Source organism: Euleptes europaea, chromosome 12 (genome assembly GCF_029931775.1).
Source record: "Euleptes europaea isolate rEulEur1 chromosome 12, rEulEur1.hap1, whole genome shotgun sequence".
In the NCBI taxonomy this organism is placed as follows: domain Eukaryota; kingdom Metazoa; phylum Chordata; class Lepidosauria; order Squamata; family Sphaerodactylidae; genus Euleptes; species Euleptes europaea.
The window spans coordinates 39,910,494-39,931,894 of NC_079323.1; the positions used below are offsets into that span (position 1 = coordinate 39,910,494).

The following is a 21,401-nucleotide window of genomic DNA, read 5'->3' on the forward strand; positions in this document are numbered from 1 at the left end:
CTCAACTTCACATGGAGAAGACCTCTGGTTTAGATTTGAACCACAACCTAAAGTTGTGGTCATAAATTCCAAGCCACTTGCTGTAATGAAGCTCCCCAGGGGTGGCCCTAGTTATTCTACATCCCTGGGCAAAAACCCATGTCCCCAGAATCAATGCCACTCCCCTGCCAAACCTAACTCCTGTCGCCACGATCCCAGTAAGGGGTGGCCTTCACCCTGTGTAAGATGGGCAGGAACCACTGCCAACAAAAGCCAACTGCCTGAGCCTTAGATGGGGAAGGAAAGTGGCTTCCACTTCTGAGCTAGCCGCCCAAGCCCCAGATGGGGTAGGTGTGAGCAGCTGCTGCTGCAGAGCCGGCTGCTGCTCTCCATAGGGGAGGGCTGGGGGGGTGTCAGTGGTCTCCCCCCAGCATAGGGCCTGGGGCAGTTGCCCCATTGTTCAATGGTTAAGACAACCCCTGAAGCCCCGTGAACTTTTGTTCAGCTCTGCTTTCCTGTAAAATTGCCTTGAACACACAGATGAGGGAGAGCAGGAGTATATGCACAAACGAAACAAAGTAAGTGGTATAAGGGGATGGGTCTTGGTGGTTCTCAAACCTCACTGGAGCAGAACCTTTCATTTCTCTACTTTTACCGTGGAAAGCAACAAAGGGAGAGGTGACAGTGGTTCCTTACCTCACAAGTTTTCATGTCCTGAGCAAGCTTGAAGCCTTTCTTGCCATCGCAATAGCAAGTGTAGCTTCCTGGAGAATTGATACACATTTGAGAACAAATGTTTTCAGCACATTCGTCCACATCTGCAGCAAAAGGGGAAACACACCGCTTGACACTTAAAAACTGCTTTTTCTTTTCAAAATGTACAACTGCATTGTTGGGAGTAAAAAGGGTATCTTAAAAAACATGTAGTTGTAGTTTGGCTAATGCGGAGCATGCATGTATTGAGATGAATATTCGGCAGGTTTCTGGAAGCTGGCTTTGCAGACCTCACATTTTTGCTCAAAAGCGGAGCAGACATTCTCTTACAATGACCTGCCCAGTCTGGAAGCTCACCAGCCAGGCATTCTGGTTTTCACTGTTATATCAGCTGAAACAAGAAGTTTACTGTGTGCTTGGGGCAAGTCTCCCATCCAAATACTATCCAGGGCTGACCCTGCTTAGCGTCTGAGATCTGACAAGATCAGGCTAGCCTGGGCCATCCAGGTCGGTGATGGTATATCTGAATAAAAATAATTTACAATAACTTATCTCTCTACCACAAATGCCTCACTCATACGAATATGTAAGCCTTTCCTCTCCCAAGCGAACATGTGTAGAAACTGGAAGCCAGATGTCTCTGTGGGAAAGACTATCTGAATGAGCAAAAAATTCACAGAACTGGGCTGTGAAGCTGTAAGCCAGAGAAGCTGACTGTGTGAGAAAGCTCAGCCCAATCTGTTTGGATCCTGGAACTATAATTGGCTATTACTATCCCTTACAGTTGGAAAAAAAAATACTGTCTATAATATGTTCTATATGCTCAACCATGGCGTATACACCCTTGCTGCCTTGGATAAAGAAAACAAAATAAGATCAATACAAACATATAGGAAAGTGTGCCTGCGTGTGTACCAAATTCTGAAGCCCAGGGGGCTTGCAAAGCAATCATTCATAGAGAAAATGTAGGCTGACCGGAGCAAAACACATTTTGTCCCGACTGAGCAAAGCCAACTACATTCTCTGCTTTGTTGGCTAAGCACAATAAATAATTTAGAAGCGCAAGGCTGTGTGAAAGACAGTATTAGTAACCTGCTGTCTACGTAAATAAACAGACTCTAGCTGTGCAAGAAAATCATACAGGCATCAACATAAAGCACAAATTTTACAATGCCTGTACCTAAAACATCACGTTAAAATAGAAAAAATATATATTGAGCAGTGATTTTATGTCTATATCTATATCTGCCTTGACCTGAATAAACCCAGGCTAGCCTGATCTCATTAGATCTTGGAAGCGAAGCAGTATTTGGATGGGAAATCACCAAGGAAGTCCAGGGTTCGATCCCCAGCATTTCCAGTTAAAGGGACTAGGCAAGTAGGTGATGGGAAAGACCTCAGCCTGAGACCCTGAAGAGCCATGGACAGGGGCTGTGGCTCAGTGGTAGAGCATCTGCTTGGCATGCAGAAAGTACCAGGTTCAATCCCCGGTATCTCTAGTTAAAGGGACTTGGCAAGAAGGTGATGTGAAAGACCTCTGCCTGAGACCCTGGAGAGGCGCTACTGGTCTGAGTAGACAATACTGACTTTGATGGATCAAGGGTCTGATTCAGTGTAAGGCAGCTTCATGTGTTCAAATTATGCACAAAACATGTATGATATGATAATGCCCTCACAACACTAAACATTCACATGTGGGCACCTGGAAACACATGAACGTGTTTTAGACTGACCAAACCATTGGTCTACTAAGCTCAGTATTGTCTACTCTGACTAGTGGCAGATCTTTGGTATCTTAGGCAGAAGTCCACTACATCACCAACTCCCTCACTCTTGCAACTGCAGGTGCTAAGGACTGAACCTAGCACCTTCTTCACACAACCACTCTCAAGCAATCAGGAGCATGGATTGGCCTTGGTACTTGACCTTTAGGCTACTTCATCCACATTTTTGGTGTTTGGATGTAAGTTTGTATAGCAACCACTGTGATGTAGTGGTGATAATCTTGGGTCTAGATATCGAAAAGCCAACTCGGCACAATTACAGCACTCTCAGGCCAATTTCGGAAAGCCAGTCTGTAAATATACCAAACATTAAAAATTGTTGTAAAGATTGCATGTTGCAAAGAGTAGGTGGGGAGGGGAAATAATGTTTTAAAAATGGTGTTGGCTGCTTGTCCATGAACCCAGGGTCAGGAGCCGCTCTGAGACCGACCTTCGGGTTGGGGAGAGAGGGGTAGAAATGTAATAAAATAAAAATAAAATAAATAAATACTACATGGTAGCTCTAATATTATGTTCCATGTGCTTATTCTCTAAGTCACCCAAACTAATAGCCTTGTTTTTGTTTTTAAATGAAAGAACATTTGTTTTTAATTCCAACTCCACTGGAGTTTAAGATTTGCAATCTGCATGAAAAAGCCTCGATTACCTGTAAATAGAGATGTTAAGGTCTAGGGAAAAACTGGAAAAATTCAGGGAAACACTTCCCCCCATTTTTCCCAGAGGTTCCCCCCAATTTTTCTGATGCAAAAATTGGGAAATTTTGGGAAACACAGATTTCCAAAAAAATAATATTTTCACTTTTTGAGTGACAGTATTTCACTAATTCCAAATGAACATCATGAAAGAGTCTGAGGAACTTCTCAATTTTTTCAAATGGGAAATTTGGTGGAGATATATACAACATTGTCAAGAACTTTTTTGGGGGGTTTAACTATAAACAGTTTTAGTAACAAAACGCTATAATGTGTTTTCTGATAATCCACTGAAGAGTCCAGTGTCTTCAATGCTATAAAATTTAGCTTAATACCCAAACATAATGGTTGTTGTACTAATTGTGACTCTATGAATTTCTGTCCAAATAATATACTTTGTTTTGTTTATTACAGAATTTTTTCCCTATCTTTAATGTTTCTTATCTCTCAGATGGCAAAAAAGTAAAGGTACATGTGCTATGGCAGCACAGGGTGCAGAAGTTTGCAATTCTTTCTAAAGTACTGGGTATACTTGCCATTTTTCTTATAGAGAATGATAACATTTTTATTTTTAAGTGTCATAAATATGCCACATAATACAATCTTACATGCTAAGTAATAAATGATGCAGTATATGCTAAATTGGTAAAAGAAGTTTTGGTTTGACAGGCAATTAAGTATTGCATATATTTCCATTCCCGTCCAATTTCCATTGCCCCCCCCCCAAAAAAAAGCTTCAGAATTTTCAGAAAGCTTATTTAGTGAACCACTCAATAAATTAATGTACAAGGTACAAAAAAAAAAGTGAGCACTCCAAGATAAAGACATTCACAATTCTGCTTTAAAAAATTAGGAATTACCGTCACATTTCTTTGTAGTCGAATTGTAGGCATAGCCTTCTGAACATTCACATTCATACTTCCCAGGAGTATTCTTGCACTGCGCTGTCCCACAAATGTTCTGGTTTAACATGCATTCATTCCTGTCTGTACAAATAGAACATGTACTCATTTCTAACACAAAGGACTGTATTATTTTTTCATGTCTGAGGCACTTGCCTCCTGCTACATGACTCAAGGGTAGCAGTGAGCTCAAGAGACAATCAGAAGCCTGGGAGGCATAAGCTACTCCCCAATGAAACGTGCTCATGGGAACATTAATCTCTAGGTTCAAATGAAAATTAAAAAAAACAAAGAGGTCCTGTGCCACTGTGTGGAAACAAAAAGATACAATGCATTAGTGGCACTTAATTCTAGCAGTAGGAAAGAGTAGGAGTTCAGTAGCACCTTAAAGACTAACAAAATTTCTGGCAGGGTATGAGCTTTCGGGAGCCAAAGCTCACTTCTTCAGATACCTTCAGAAATGTTGTTAGTCTTTAAGGTGCTACTGGACTCCTACTCTTTTCTACCACTAGTAACAGACTAACATGGGTACCCACTGTGATCTAACTTAATTCTAGCACAGAGATCCATGGACTAGAGCCACCATCCATTTCACGAGTTAGATGTCACTTGGCAGATATATAAAAGTAAAAAGAATAACAGATATGATGCCCCTTCTTTAAAAAAAGTTAGTTATATGAACAAAGAGTTTTCAAAGGGGTAGTGATTTCATTCTGGTTGCCAGAGATTGAAGTGATAACCCTAAGCCTTTATGTTTCCATCGGTAGCACATACTCTCTATTTTCTTTTATTTATTTATTTATTTATATTTTTAGTAACATTTTTTTAAAATTTTATTAAAAATTACAAATATACAATATTAAAAAACTTTGACTAAACGAAACTCGACCAGTACTTATACAACTAATAAAATCTATACAACATATAACTTTCTAAATAAACACTCTCTTTTATGAACCACCACCAACAGAATCTAAACTTTTAAGCGTGTTCTCCATCCTGGATATAGTGGGTTTCCATATTCTATCCAATTCTTCTATGTTTTTGTTATTTTGATAGTAAGTTAATTTAATCAGCACATACATCTCTCTTACTTTGTCGAACCAAGTATTTAAGCTTGGAGAATTCGCTCCTTTCCAATATCTGGCAAAATTTATTCTTGCCAATGTTACCATTTGTAGGCATTTCCTTTTAATTAAGCACTATCACCGTAACGTATTGCACAATCCTAAACAGAGTTATAGCCTTCTAAGCCCATTGGCTTCAGTGTATTTAGAAGGGCATAACTCTGCTTAAGATTGCACTGGCAGAGCCCCAGAATTCAATTACAAGCTAAAGAGATAGTGCTTTGAGACCATGAAGCAGACTCCCAACCGTTATCTAAGTAGAGATCATCTACCAGAAGAATGGTTTACAAGGCTAACGGATTCTTGGGCTAGGTATGTATGTGTTACATTACTAGCTTTCCCTTTCAGTGCTGGAGATGTCAGAAACACAGTTCCACAGAAAATTTGGAACAGGCATACTGAAGCTTGCCTATGCCAGCCTTGGTACTCGTGAACACAAGAAGATGCTCCAGATGACCATGTCTACGAGATGGTCCATATGCGAGATCTATGACCCAAGCCAAGTAACTTGACGTCCCTTTCGTCCATTTGGAGGTATTTCTTGTTGAAATGTTTGAAAAGCGTGAATTGCTAGAATTGTCATGGTTCAAGGCAACTCCCTTTCTGGGGTCTCTATAAGTTAAATCACTAAGTGGGTCGGTAGCTGCCTAGACATACAAACACACACATTAAGATTCCACGTATTGCATAGCCCGCCATTTCAGATATTGGGGAGGTTCATCGTGAAGTGTTTGTTGGGCAATTATGTTTTCCCCTGAGTATCTTAAATAGTTACGAGACCACTTATTGCAAAATACATACTGAGGGAGGTGACTCACAAAGATCAGGCAGTGATCCTCGATGTGAGAAAAGAGATGTTAATAAGAGTGCCCTTACCCTTGCAGTTCAGTTTATTTGGAAGCATAAAGTAACCATCTTCACAGGAACAACGATAGCTTCCAGGAAAATTAATACAGATTTGACTGCACCCTCCATTTCTATTGATTGAATCTTCACATTCATTTATATCTAGGAAAAAAAACAAATACAAAAACAGAACCATTACCTTGGACAGATTGTTTGCTGACTACCATATTGTTTAGTACGAAAAGAAATGGATTCATGTCTGTTTTCTGTCATTTATATTTTTAAATGTCCTGATAGCTGCCATTGGTTACAGTTCAAACTCTACCTTCTTCACACTTCAGTCCTTGCCATCCTGGCTTACAGATGCAGGTAAACCTGGCTTGGCCATCTCTGCATTCTTTATAACCATCTTCATTGCATGGCAGAGGTGTACATTGATCTGAAATTACTGCAGAGGAAGAAAAGAAAGCAGTCTTTTGATTAGTCTTTTCCTAATCTTGTTTGTTCCTTCCGTTCCTAAGGCAATATTCAAAACAATGGGGGAAACTTGCTATACAAGAACAATACTTTACAAAGCCAATGTAGCCCTCCTAATTCACTTTTAATGCTTGTGGGGACTTTTAGTGAAGGTAGTGCCAACAGAGGACATAGGCACTGGCTTGACTAATGGCAGCTTCCTCGTTGCTGATAAATAAATGAACCACTCTTCCTTTGCAAGCTCTATAGGTAAGAAAGCTGAATAAAAAAACAAAAAGCAAATGCATCTTAGTTAACACATCAATTTAATAAAATATTTCTATCCCACCTTTCCCTGCGAGGAGGCTCAAGGTAGCTTACCAAAACAGGATTTCACAAACCTGGCCAAATTTCTGAGAAAATACTGGAGCAACCTCTTGACTGAAGTATTATATGTGGGTGAAATAATGGCAGACTGCCAACCTGCCTCTAATTCCCCTGCAGATAACGCTTCAATCAACAGCTTTTTTTCTCAGTAACCTGGCCAGCTCACAGCTTTCCATCTTTGATTTCAAAACAACCTAAGAGCTATACCTGAAGGAGCAGCAACAATGTTGTTATGGTACACGAATAACGGGGCAATTCTGCGCGGAGCTAATCCGGTCTAAGCCCATGGAAATCAAAGAGGGAAAGGACTGCGCTGTTAATGACAGAACCGGATTTACACAGCGTTCGGCAGGGCCTACCTCAGGAAAAAGATTTGGGGCTCTCGTTAACATCAAATATTTAGATGATCTTCACAACCCCAGGGGAGTGGGGGTGCCATCTGACATCACAGTGACTTGGGGCCATTCTTGATAAATGGACAGTGGAGTATCAATATAAAGATTAGTCCCTTCCCTTCTACTGTCTTTGCTCCTTGGGGGTGGGGGGGAAACCCCCACCTCCAACAGCAGCTTTCTTCCTGTGAGTCACATACTGAAGATGCTTGAGAGTTGATAGAACTGAGTGTGACTGGCATTTAGACCGACTGATTCAGGAACTTATAAGGCTGCTTTGTACCGAGTTAGAAGAAGACTACCTCACCATTAGAAGACTACCTCACCATTGTCTACTCTGATTGCTACAGGTTTTTAAGTAGAGACAGACATTTCCCAAACCTGAGATCTTTTCCCACACCAGGGATTCCTGGCCCCTTGTATATGCTAAGCATACTCTCTGACACCGAGTTATAGCCAGTGATATCGGGTGGTTCAGTTCTTCTTGCCACTTAATGAACTCTTATGAGATAATGTTCATTTGCTGCGGTGCTGCTGAGGCATGAAGTGCTTACAGCAGGGCAGGAGACTCTAATCCTCCAGGTACTCTGCTGTTACTACAAGCCAATTCTCGTCTGGTTAGCCTGAGCCACTGCAGAATTTTAAAGACCGGGTTGCCATGATATTAAGACACGGCTCCAACGCTTTTCTTGCTTGTAATATCATCAGCGTTTCTCCGGTGGGTAATCTGTGACAACCACTTTATGACACCGACACGTACGAGGAATAAAATTAACATCAACTACAGCAGCATTCCTCACTAGAGACCATTCAGCAAGATAATGTGCTCACGCACAGCCCTGCCACTCCCCGAGAGGCCCTAATGAGAGTAAGAAAAAGAGAGAAGGGAGGGATAAAAACACACTTCAATTTGTGACTGCCGGCACGTTAGCGCAGCAGTCTGGGAGCCGTGCTCCATCGCTGATTGCATGAGGGAGAATTACCAAGGATTCCTTTTTGCCCTCCTGTGTTCTCAAGGACAAAAACAGGGACAGATGCTTAAGGATAAGTATGTATCTTCCACTTGGGATCCGTTTCCAAACACCTGACAATTTTGTTACAGGAACAACGTGAAGAGGCCCTTCCAGTGAAGACGAGGGGATGCTTTGCATAGCTTGCTTTTTTGCTTATGTCGTACATTTTGGGTGTCATCAGATCAGGCAGACTGAATGAAGGGCAAACAAGCAAATCTGCTGCTTTAAGACTTGCTGCAGATTTTTTAAAAAGCGAGAAATCTCCAAGATTAGGCAGGACAGAAAATGGGGGAGCCTAATGTACGGTTTCATTTCAGGGCAGACCTTTTGAGGGGTGCAAACCCACGGAACAGCACCAACACAAAGAAATATTACACAGGTTCCTAAAGAGTAGATTGTAAGTAGAACTAATAGTCAAGATAATCAGCCGTCTGCCTCTCTCGTGCCAGAAGGTAACAGGTACTTTATACGGCTGACGGGAGAGAGAAATAATTTTGCTGCGACTGTAGCTTCCAAAAACTGGCTACCGTTCAGATGTGATATTCGGCTGATGAATCATGCTTGGTTTTTTCAAATGTATAAGGATATTCATGGGTTCTTGCAAGACTTTTTTTCTTTATGACTTATGAGTGGACATGAGATGCAAATAAGAGATAAAGGGCTTAGAGGATAACTTCTATATTTGGGATAGTATTGATGAGAGAAATGCACAAACAAATACAAAATTCCATTGGCGGACTCTCTTAATTAAAAAGGACTGGGAATCAATATCCTCTCCGCTCAAGCTAAAACAAACTGCAGTGAAATTGAAACAGCTGGAGGGCTGGAGAGTTGTCTCCACCGTGAAAGCTATTTGAAGTGCCAGCGAACACAGCGGATCTGGTTATAAGCACAGTCGACTCCTTTGCTGCTTAAATAACTAGAATAAATATCCCGTGTCAAATGCCTTTTTGGAAAAGTGGCTAATAAATAATATAAATACTAGACGAAGGGCTGCTGAACATTCAGTTTCGACCACATCATTTACTTCATGATCCTATAGGGATTTTTGAAGATTGTAAACCATGAAGTGTGACAACTGGTTACAATATACAGACAACAAACAAAATGATGCATATATATTCATATCCAAATTGTATATTAAATTCATCTAGTTAATAAATGGTTACCAAATAGGTACATGTACAGTGGGGATGATCATTCAGAAATTAACAAAAATCTAAACCAAATCCCTTCTAACTTGAGTAGGTTTAAGATAAATAATTCTATCACTTAAAAAAAAAACCCACTGAGGTAATTTCCAGACTTCTTTAATGATAGTGACGTTCCAGATGAACAGTCTGCTTTTCACAGCTACCCGAAGTGAAGGAAAGGAAATGGGGGGAGCGGGGCTGGCAGAGTAGAGACTGGGCTTTCCTGCTTGCTCTCCTGCTGTAGCCTCCTGTAGTTTGGTCCCTGGGGGCTAGAGGACTCTCTGGAACAACACCAGGGCGAAGTGGGGTGTCTGCAGTGGGAGGGATGACATAAATCCCCACCTGCTCTTCCAAGGACTTAAGTGCCATTAAGTCTTTGGAACTGTGTGGATGGATCTATACCTGAGATTCAGCAGATAATCTACGTTTTCAAAGCACGAGAGTGAGAAGACGCTCCTGCTGAAGTGGTTAATTTGCACAAGCATTTTTGTCCCCAGGGTTTCTACTTGACTGGCTTGGGGATGGCTTTGTTGATTATATAAGCAGTCCCTATTTTCATCTCCTTTTGATATTTCCTTCCCTGTTCTGGGGCTGCATTTACCTGCACAGGGGCTAACATTTCCTTGATACCTTATGAAGGCAGGCATTGCAAACTGGGAGGTGGAACAGAAGCAAAGCCTATATTCCTCTCCTTCGACAGGCACCATGCCTGCAAGACAACAAGGGCAAAATTTTGTGGTAGGAAAGCAATAGATGGAGACTGGGAGTAAGAAGGGAGGAAAGAAAAAAAAGGAAGGAAGGAAGGAAGGAAGGAAGGAAGGAAGGAAGGAAGGAAGGAAGGAAGGAAGGAAGGAAGGAAGGAAGAAAGAAAGAAAGAAAGAAAGAAAGAAAGAAAGAAAGAAAGAAAGAAAGAAAGAAAGAAAGAAAGAAAGAAAGAAAGAAAGAAAGAAAGAAAGAAAGAAAGAAAGAAAAGCTTTATCCCTCCCCCATGATAACCAAGTATCTGGAAAAGAGCTGAACCAAACTTTTTGCCTGTATATTCTGAAGAACACTAAGGCCATTGTAGAGCAGACTGTGGGGAAAATGGATCAAATGGTTTTGTCTTCTTAATGAAAGCCAGGGCCAAACCAGCTGAAACTGCAGAGAACTGTGGTTGAGGATCTGAGACCTCCCACTACGAGGGAGATAAGGATCAAATATTGAAGATATCTCAGCATCTTTAAATTCATGCAAAAGCGGCTTGTTCCTTTTCCTTGACATCAATCATGCCCCCTCTAGCTGTTATCAGTTCCAGTAAGGAAAAGACAGGAAACCTCCCATTCATATGTTTAAAACAAACAAACAGGCTGGGGGAATCTATTTTTAAGCCAAACTGGAAATTGTGAGCTAGGAGAGTTAAACTCTGCCCCCTCCTTGATTAATTTTAGTACCTTCAGGATTTTCCTCTCAGTTCAGGTAACTGAAAAACACTTCAGACTCTAGGATATGGGAATGTAAAGAACAAGAAAAGGCATGATTCCACTCCCTTTACCCCACTCACACTATTTCTTTAAAAAATAGGAATAACATGCGAGAATCCCAGTAAAGCAGGGGTGGGGAACGTCAGGCCCAGGGGATGTTTAAGGCCCGCAAAATCATTTGGTCTGGCCAAACTACCACCACCCTGGGGTTAATCTCCCCTCTCCAATCTCAGCATCCAGGAGTAGAAGGAGGCAACAGTGAGCAGGAGTGGGGAAAGGCAGTAAGTAGGAGGGGGAGGACAAAATAAAGGCACAAATGAGATTTCTCTGTTCTGCAATTCTCCATGAGTTCTCCACTTCAGGTATGTGATTACAAAAGCTTACCCTTCACACAAGACCTTAGGTCCACTGGAACATCTGAAGCCACTGGAGCTGTCCTGAAAAGTCCTGCTCGGTGAGAGGCCAGGCAGTCTGTCAAAGCATAAACGTGCTTACCCACAATGACCATGTCACATTCTAAAATACTACGAGCTAAATTACTCCCTAAACGGTATCATTAGACTGCAGGCAGAGATTTTCGAAGGCAAACAGGCTGAAATTGAGAAGGCTTCTCCCTGTCACGTCAGCTTCCTGTGTATAAGGAAATTTTGTTCAGGTGGTTGCAATGAATAATACAATTCCTCCGGCAGTTTAAATCTGAAGGAGTTGAATGCAAGAAGTATGACACCAGGTGTTTTTTTTTTTCCTGGTTATATAGATCAGTCCTAAACTAGGTTCTGACGCGACAGAATTTTTGTCCAACTTATAACTGGTTGTAGGACTAAGAGAAATTGAAAGCCATACCACCTTCACAGCAAGTTCCAGTGAGTTCTACAAATCTATAGTAACTGGTGATAAAAGGAGTTTATGTATGCCATTGGAGTTCTTATAATCTTATATTCTAAGCTTCATGATAAATGTGCGTGATTTTTTTGAATTGTCTTCATTTATCAAAGAGCCCTGTGGCGCAGAGTAGTAAGCTGTAGTACTGCAGGCCAAGCTCTGCTCATGACCTGAGTTCGATCCCAACGGAAGTCGGTTTCAGGTAGCCGGCTCAAGGTCGACTCAGCCTTCCATCCTTCCGAGGTCGGTGAAATGAGTACCCAGCTTGCTGAGGGTAAAGGGAAGATGACTGGGGAAGGCACTGGCAAACCACCCCGTAAACAGTCTGCCTAGGAAACGTCGGGATGTGACATCACCCCATGGGTCAGGAATGACCCGGTGCTTGCACAAGCGACCTTTACCTTTACCTTCAGTTATCATTCTTGATAGCCCAGCCTTTGTGAAAAAAATATGCCAAAGTCAAATATAATTAGCCCATACATTTTTCTGTGCTAACAAAGTTGACCATGAAATTGAGATTCGGTCTGCTCTGGATAGGTTCCACTCCCCCTAAAGGGTCAAGACTCCAGGTTCTGCTAGATCTGGCCTTGTAGATGGATGTCAAGTATCTATGGTATAAAACACCTTCAACCAACTTGGGCTAGGGATGCTACAAGCCTGGACAAAAGAAGCTTAACCTGTGGAATCTTTTCATGCCCTGGAGGTTAATGGCATCACCTGGTAAATAACATCCCATTAAGCCTCTATTAAAGGGAAAGGACACTTTCCCCCCTCCAGGCTGTTTGCTGCAGTTCTTCCTAGAAAAACCATGCTATTTTGGGCATAAAATAGCCAGGTTGCTAGATGTGAGGGATACTTAAGAAGTCAATTTCAGCGTGTGAAGACTAAAGCTATATATGTAGCAAATCCCATGAAACTTAGCGGGACTCAATTCCAATCACTCCTAGAACGAAGTTGTAAGAAATAATAACGTATGGCTTCCCCTTTTAATGTGTCCCAGTATGTCTTTAAATTAGGTCCAGAACTCCAATGTCCCCTGTGAAAACTTGATTCGGGGCCCCTTTTCTCTCTCTCTCTCACAAACACAAAGCTGTATGAAAGCGGCTTCTTTGTCGTGCTATCCCAAGAGACAGCAGCTGTGAGAGCACAGTCTGAGGGGTGGGTGATGATTTTAGCTTTGTCCACCCAAATCCTCTACCAGCACACTTGGAGGCAACTTTAAGAACTCTGGGATGAAGGAGAAAACAAACACCTGCAGCCATTTCTGTCACCTGTTGCTGAGGTTGCTTAACCACTTCATGGAGAGGGCATTGCCAACTGAGCTTGTTAGGGCCCCTAGAAAGAAAGCAGCCCTGGCAGCAGCAGGATTGTCTGAGGGCTAGACTTTTGTATCTGCTCAGTGAGAGTTATTTACCTCCACAGATTTCTCACTAGCAATCCCCACTCCCCAGCTGCTTTTACAGAATTTATGGCTTGGCTTACATTTTCCCAAGCAAGGATAAAAACAGCTGGGGAGTGCGGATTTTCAGCAGTGAAACGGCATAATGAAAAATAATTAAATGTCAAGAATTAAATAGTCCCTCTCCCCTGCAGCAGTATCTGCCTTTACACTGAAGCACTACAACTGCATTGTTAAAAAAAAAGTGGTAAAACGGATCAAGGAAAAGCATATGATGCCTGGTTCTGTCCTAAGGGAAAATGGTACCGACTCTCAAATGGGCACAATCAAGAACTACCTGTACATGTGCTTTCCACTGTGGTCCCCACCTTATGGAATGGCCTGCTTGATTAGGTCAGGAAGGCTCTCGCTGTCTTGGCTTTCCACAAACTATGCAAAACTAAATTACCCAAGAGGGCTTTTCTATGCAGTTATAGGGTTGTACAAAGTGGTTCAGAAAAAAAACTTGGGTAAAGAGTTAGGGACTGTGGTCTATACTATTGTGTATAGTTCGTACGGTCTGTTGTAAGTAGGGTACTATTGTCTAACTTCTGCATCATTTAGCACATCATCTTAATACTTGTGTTCTTCTTCGGTTCTATTTATATTTCTGGTTATATTCCAGATTCTTGCCATCTAAATCCCATTGCACTGTCTATTGGAGTATTTATTGTATTGACTTACTCTGTGTAATCGGCCTTGTCCCAGTGAGAAATGTAGACTATAAATAACGTACATAAAAGAGAATTTGAAAAATTAACTAAGGATTTTTCACCAGCTTCAATTTCCTTCTAAAAATCCTTCAGTGATTAAATTAACAAACTGATAACATGGAAAGAAAATATAAACATGCAATTAAATTTGTGTGTGCGCGCTAAACTTACCTAAATATCTGGGATAGAAATATTCCTGTTTTTTTAAAAAAGGAGAAAAGATCCAGTTAGAATGTTAAAATAACAGGACACATAGTTTAATTGTTTGCATTACTTTGAAGGATAATGAATATATACTAGAGCTATAAGTTTAAGAGATCAGGGAAATGATTTTATTTATCTTTACTATTTTCTGCTTATTTGATAATGACTAGAAGTCTACCGTATATACTCGCGTATAAGCCGAGTTTTTCAGCCCCAAAAATGGGCTGAAAAAGCCGGCCTCGGCTTATACGCGGGTCAATACGGGGGGAGGGAGGGGGGAGGGAGGAGGGAGGGGGAAAACTTACCGCTGTCGCCGCCGCCGGGCCCGTGCCGCTTACTGCCGCCGGGAGCGGCCTGGGGCAGCCTCCTGCAGCCGCAGGAAGGCTGCCCCGGCCCCCGCCGCCATTTTTTTCGGGCGGGAGGGGCCTTGGGCAGCCTCCTGCAGCCGCAGGATGGCTGCCCCGGCCCTTCCCGCCCCGCCGCCATTTTTCCCGGGCGGGAGGGGCCTTGGGAAGCCATCCTGCGGCTGCAGGAGGCTGCCCAAGGCCCCCCCGCCCCCGCCGCCATTTTTTTCGGGCGGGAGGGGCCTTGGGCAGCCTCCTGCAGTCACAGGATGGCTGCTTAAGGCCCCCCCGCCCCCACCGCCATTTTTCCCGGGCAGGAGGGGCCTTGGGCAGCCTCCTGCAGCCGCAGGATGGCTGCCCAAGGCCCCCCCCGCCCCCGCCGCCATTTTTTTCGGGCGGGAGGGGCCTTGGGCAGCCTCCTGCAGCAGCAGGATGGCTGCCCAAGGCCCCCCCGCCATTTTTCCCGGGCGGGAGGGGCCTTGGGCAGCCATCCTGCGGCTGCAGGAGGCTGCCCAAGGCCCCCGCCGCCCCCGCCGCCATTTTTTTTGGGCGGGAGGGGCCTTGGGCAGCCTCCTGCAGCCGCAGGATGGCTGCTTAAGGCCCCCCCGCCCCCGCCGCCATTTTTACCGGGCGGGAGGGGCCTGGGGAAGCCTCCTGCAGCCGCAGGAAGGCTGCTCCGGGTCCCCCTGGGCCTCGCCGCCGCTTCCTCCCGCCGGGAGCGGCCTGGGGCAGCCTCCTGCAGCCGCAGGAAGGCTGCCCAGCCCCCCCCCCGGGCTGCGCCGCCGCCGGACCCTCGCCGCTGGAGAGCCTTGTCAGGTAAGCCTGTGGGGGGGAGGGGTTATAAGCCAACCCTCGGCTTATACGCGGGTGCCTAATTTTTCCCCATTTTTGGGGAGAAATTAGGCACCTCGGTTTATACGCGGGTCGGCTTATACATGGGTATATACGGTAATAGAATATGGTTTTCTGATGTAACACACAAATTATATACTATATTAAATGCAGGGGACCTAACAGACTCATTTTGTGTTTCATCTGGGAAGGAAAACAAACAGGAAGTGAAGATTATCTTTTACAGCTATGGTGCTGATAAGCACGTTGTCAGATGCTTATGTCTGGATGACACCATTCAAAATGACTGCTACCTAAAGGTATCCATCATGATGGTATTCTCTGATCATATTTTGCTATGGATTACATGCTGAACAAAACTGCTGATTGGAAAGGACTTTTCCACGTCCTCTGCTCTGCTGCAGCCCCAAATGCTCCCCCCTCAGTGCAGCTTCTGGGGGCCAGGTAGGATCGCCAGCTCCGAATTGGGAAATACCTGGAGATTTTGGGGGTGAAGCCTGAGGAGGGTGAGATTTGGGGAGGGGAGGGACTTCAATGCCATAGAGTCCAATTGCCAAAGGGGCCATTTTCTCCAGGAGAACTGATCTCTATCAGTTGTAATAGCAGGAGATCTCCGGCCACCACCTGGAGGTTGGCAACCCTAGGGCCAGGGTACCTAAGGAACAGCGTGAAGTCGGAGTCAGAGTAGGGGGATGAGTCAGTGAAAATCACCACCCCTTTTGTCAACAGAATTTTTCCCTGGATGTAACTCTTGTGTCAACTTCACATTTACAGTTGCTACCCGGTGTCAGCTTTGGAAGGAGGAGCGTGGCCATTTGCAAAGAGCCCACTTGTCCCAACTGCGTCACTGCCAATGCCAGAGATGCGATGGTACTGCCACAGATACAGTAGGCTGCACACAGTTCAGTGGCACACAAGGAAAGCCTTGCAAAAGTGCTGACCTCTTCTGTTTAAAAACATCACTGCCAAGAGGAAATTACAGGCAGCACTCACAAAGGAATTGTAACATCTAAACTAGTACTACATCCTTCCCCCACAAGTGATACTTTATTAGTCAAGTTCACCAAAAGGTACAGAGAAGTGTGGTAGACTGCATTCAGCTGCAACTTTGGCATGTCATTTCCATGCAGAATTACTCTTGTAGCTATGGCTAATGCACCTGGAATTTAAACCCCTTCTGTGGAAAGATTTACTGATTTCAATATGTAGTCACATAAAATGAAACTGAAATGCCAGTTTGCATGTATTAATGGGAAGCAACTGTTTGTTGCATGCTTCAGTTTTGCTTAAAGTTATCCAATTGAGATCCAGTATGGTGTAGTATTACATTAGGAGGTGAGAGACCCAATCCCCACTGTGCCACGGGAGTATGTTAGGGGACCTTGGCCCAGTCACTATCACCCTAATCTATGTCACAAGATCACTGGGGGGCTAATGGAGATGGGGAGAATGGTGTTGTAATCTGCTTTGAATTTCCATGGCGAAGAAAAAGTGGGGCATTAAAAATATAAATACTTCGCACACACTGATTTTTCAGTGCCCTATGCACATCACACATTTTCTCAGTCTTAAACTGACAACAACCATGTTAAGCTGAGCGGTACTGTCATACGCCTGTTAAAGCCTTGCAGGTGTGCGGCCCAGTACCCCCGGTGAAATTAAGCAGTTGTGGGGCTGTTCAATGCCTGGGCAGAAGACCTTGGGAATCCCACATAAACTGCCTTGCGTGAAGGAAGAATGGCAGGATATAAACATAAGTAAGGAAATAAAAAGACTAGGCTGAAACTGAAAGATGGCAGCTTGCCTGAACACTTCCAACGGATTTCAAGGCTAAGACGATATTTGAACCAGAGACTTCCTTAGATTACCCCTTGTGCTCTTTACCATTGCCTTATTTTAGTGTGCTAATATCTTTTTTTTCTGAAGACACATTACAAAGGTCTGCCTCTGAAAGCTTTGCAGATTGAACCTTGGAGAACACCACCTAAGGAACCATACGCAAGGAACTCAAGATCACCCAAGGACCTCATTGCCAGTCACATGAGGATTTGTGCACACTCCTAATAATTAAAAGTGTTTTCCCAGCATTGAAATAACCTCCTGGTATTTGAACATAAGAACATAAGAAAGGCCCTTGCTGGATCAGACCAAGGCCCATCAAGTCCAGCAGTCTGTTCACACAGTGGCCAACCACATGCCTCTAGAAAGCCCACAAACAAGATGAGTGCAGCAGCACCATCCTGCCTGTGTTCCACCGCACCCAAAATAATAGGCATGTTCCTCTGATACTATTTGGTTGGGAATTTATTTTTTGCTGTGAAGTAGTGACTTACTTATGGCAACCCCGTAGGGTTTTCAAGGAAAGAGATGTTCAGAGGTTGTTTGCCATTGCCTGTTTCTGTGTAGGACTCTGGTATTCCTTGGTGGTCTCCCATCCAAATGCTAACCAGGGCTGACCCTGCTTAGCTTCTGAGATCTGACAAGATCAGGCTAACCCGGGCTATCCAGGTCAGGGCAGCTTGGGACACTGCAGTTGTATAAATATACTTGCCTATTGATATATGTATCATGAACTCTCCGAGTGGATTTAGAAACAGACACAAAACCAACCTATGTTATGCCAACATCAGGTCCCTCCTTAGTAACCTGCCAATAAATATTTGTCTATTAACACAAGAGCTCTTACCGTTTCAGGGTTATTTTCAAAGACTTCTCTGGCTTCTTCCTTATTGCACAATTCTTCAATGCACTCCCGCTCCAAATTTCCCTTTTTACTTTCTTCCATAAAGGAATTCGCCCGGCGTTTTCTGACCAGGAACTCTGAGGCATGATGCTGAGATAAAACTTAATAAAAACAAATATTTGGCATTGAAGACCCATTGTTCTACTACAATCAAGCAATGCTGTAGAATGAGGAATTAGGATAAAGGTTCTGAGGAATCTGAGGGATAGATTTGTTTAAAGACCAGCAATTATCATCCAGGGTTGCTCTTTTTTGGGGGGTAGGGTATTAAGTCCTGCATTAGTAAGAACCTGAAAAACATGAAAGAGCCTACCAAACTCTCTCAAAAAACAAAAAATCCCATGAAAGCTGGAACGCTTCCTTATGATCAGATCCTTACAAACAGCCACTTTCAGTCAATTTCACACACAACACAATATAGGAGTCCCGTCTCCCACTTGGGGGACAAATTAACTAGTTCACAAGATGCTTGCCAGGACATGCTTGAGGAGAAAGTTATTAGTGCTCTTTTGATCATATCTGCTGGTAGCAACCAGCCAGCTGATTGAGAAACTGGGCTGGATCACTTAAACTGCAGTATAGAAATAGCTGAAATAAATTAAATCCACACAAGTAAATGCCCCGGATTCCAATTTAATATAGCTCACAGTGATGCCTCTCACTGTGTATTTGTAAGAGAACATGGACCTGAAAAAGATGCCCCCTCCCTCCTAGAAAACAAATCCTGCTAAGGACTCAAAGCGGTGAAAGGCAGCTAAGTTATCTTTCTGCAGCAAGTTTATCTCAGCACAGGAATGCCATGCTATTGCCACTGAGAAGTTGCTTGTGGAATTATATTCCTAAATAAGGAAAGACTCCAATGATTGCTTCATTCTACTGCTTCTGCAAGTTTTGGTAAGCAATAAAGATAACCCAAACAGCAGAAACAGACAAGTTCCGTTCTTAGCCTCATTTGACTCTCTCAGTCTGGGTTTTTTCGTTCTTTTTTGCTACTGTCATTTTATGCTGGTTTAGGGCTATATTTTAGGTGTTTACTGTCAGAGTTTGCTGTTTATTGCTGCTTTAGGTTAAATTTAACTTTAAATGTATTGCTGTAACGTTTCACCCTGCTGGGCTCTTTTTGTTTTAATTTTTTTTTGCTTCATTGACTATTTTATTGGGGTATTGATTTACAGGGCTAGCCACCCTGAGGGCAAATTCTGTTCTCTGGAAAAGGAGGATAGCAACATTCTTAAAGAAATAAATGATGCACAGCTTACCAATATTTTTAGGTCCATTTATTTTCCCCACTCACAATGACTTTTCTGTACTGCACTGAAGGTTGCAAATCAAATGAGGTTTTGACCCTTTCCAATCAAACATAGAAAAGATAATAGACCTCACAACCTTTCTCAAGTTAGCAGGGGACTTTCTATTGACTGTAACACAGCTCAAGAAAAACAGAGCAAGTAAAAGGTAATCTTTTATTGACCCGAAGTTCAAAGTACTAGTAAAGATGTTTGCAGATCACAGTGAAGATCACTGTACATCAATCTACTCTTTTCCCATTACAGACATGGAATTGGGTTCTATATGTTAATTTCAAGTCAACATGTTATGATTTATAGTAATTAATTTAAATCAAACTCTTCCAAGAATTACAAGGAACTTTAATACTCAATGGTAAACAGAATTGGTACCACTTAGACATCAATTAACTTTACCTGCCATAGAATATCATAATTCTTTTTTTAATCTTAGCTGTGAACACCTGCATTTGAAGAATCCTGTATAACTGGATTTGCTCATGCTGCATTTTGAGCATCAATTGCTCTATTTTTGAACATTTTTAATACCGTTTGATACACTGGGGCCGCTTATGCACGGTTGTTTCCTCCCAGTCATCCCCCTGACTGCTTTGGGGCTTTGCTTTGATTATGCGTGCCTTTTCTGACCATCAGAGGTCGCCTCACTCTCCCCGTATGTTTACCCCGCATTTTCTGGATGCTGGCTAAACACGAATCCAGAAAACATGGGCAAAACGTGCCAGGAGAGCACGTGGATAAGAAGTACCCTATCCAGTATGGTAATCACTGGGAAAACCTGGCCAGTCTGTGGCAAGATGCATTCCTAGACCATTATACGAATCAGCTTCAAGCATGCTCTTGCAATTGCAAAAAACAGTGTCTTCAGTGGTGAGCCAAACCTTGTGCTGATCTCTGTAGTCTGGAGATCAATCGTAATTCTGGGGGAAAGTGCCAGGTATTTCACAGCCCGGAGCTGGCAACCATAACTGAGCCCCATTTGGCTCTAGAGCCACAGGCTGTAAATGTCTGGGCCAGGCCATCGGCGTTATAAGCACCGGCCGTTGCCTTGGTTTGTATCCATCATATGTCTGGAACTTGAGTCAAAGGGACTGTTCCATGTTGGAGCTGGATTTAGTGTCTTTGCCATTGGAAAGGTCTGGGCAGATGGGTGATGATCATGGCACAAAGGGATGGGTAGGATTGATAATATATCTGAGACTGTCCCAAGGGGGCACATTCAAGATCTGCGTACATCCTGAATTCTCCTGCTCCATCTTGCAAATTCTCCTCTTTATCTTCTTAACTGCCTGTCCATATACCACTTATGCTAACTGTAGGTGCAAAATGCGTGTTTAATCAGGGCTGTTATTAGTATACATGTGTTTGCCAACCTCCAGGTACTAGCTGGAGATCTCCTGCTATCACAACTGATCTCCAGCCGATAGAGATCAGTTCACCTGGAGAAAATGGCCGCTTTGGCAATTGGACTCTATGGCATGGACGTCCCTCCCCAAACCCGGCCCTCCTCAGGCTGTGCCCCCAAAACCTCCTGCCAGTGGTGAAGAGGGGCCTGGCAACCCTAAGTATATGTGAGGTTTTTCAGCTGCCCTCAGCAGTCCCAATAAGTCACTTGCTCAGACAGGTAAATCAGAAGCAGGAGAACGTTTATTGAGGAGCATGTAGGTATACAGCATGAGCAATCCACGGAGTCAAAGCTGCTAACAGCGACCAAAACTACAAAGCATAACTTTAAGCACAACACCATCCCAGGCGCAAAGCAAAGCGGCCTGGGAATTAAAAGATAGCAGTGCCTGGTAGGAAGCAGGGGAGTGAGCCAGCCACAATACTGTGAGGCCTGCTAGGGAGAGTGGGCTGCTTGAACAGTTCAGGAAAACAAAACCTAAAATAATAATAATAATAATAATAATAATAATAATAATAATAATAATAAAACACTAGAAGAGCAATGGGCCTAATTCATGTCAAGAGCCTGC

General features: G+C 43.3%; 1 protein-coding gene across 1 annotated transcript in view; it reads right to left on the minus strand.

Moving 5' to 3' along the window:
- The window catches only part of PROS1 (protein S), a 36,012-nt gene that overhangs the window by 12,817 nt on the left and 1,794 nt on the right, over window positions 1-21,401 (minus strand). The window contains exons 2-8 of the mRNA XM_056858188.1: window positions 18,065-18,222; window positions 14,150-14,174; window positions 11,330-11,416; window positions 6,370-6,492; window positions 6,075-6,206; window positions 4,030-4,155; window positions 676-797 (exon numbers count right to left, since the gene is read on the minus strand). Of these exons, the coding sequence (XP_056714166.1) occupies window positions 676-797; window positions 4,030-4,155; window positions 6,075-6,206; window positions 6,370-6,492; window positions 11,330-11,416; window positions 14,150-14,174; window positions 18,065-18,222 (773 nt within the window). The remainder of the gene's footprint in view (window positions 1-675; window positions 798-4,029; window positions 4,156-6,074; window positions 6,207-6,369; window positions 6,493-11,329; window positions 11,417-14,149; window positions 14,175-18,064; window positions 18,223-21,401) is intronic.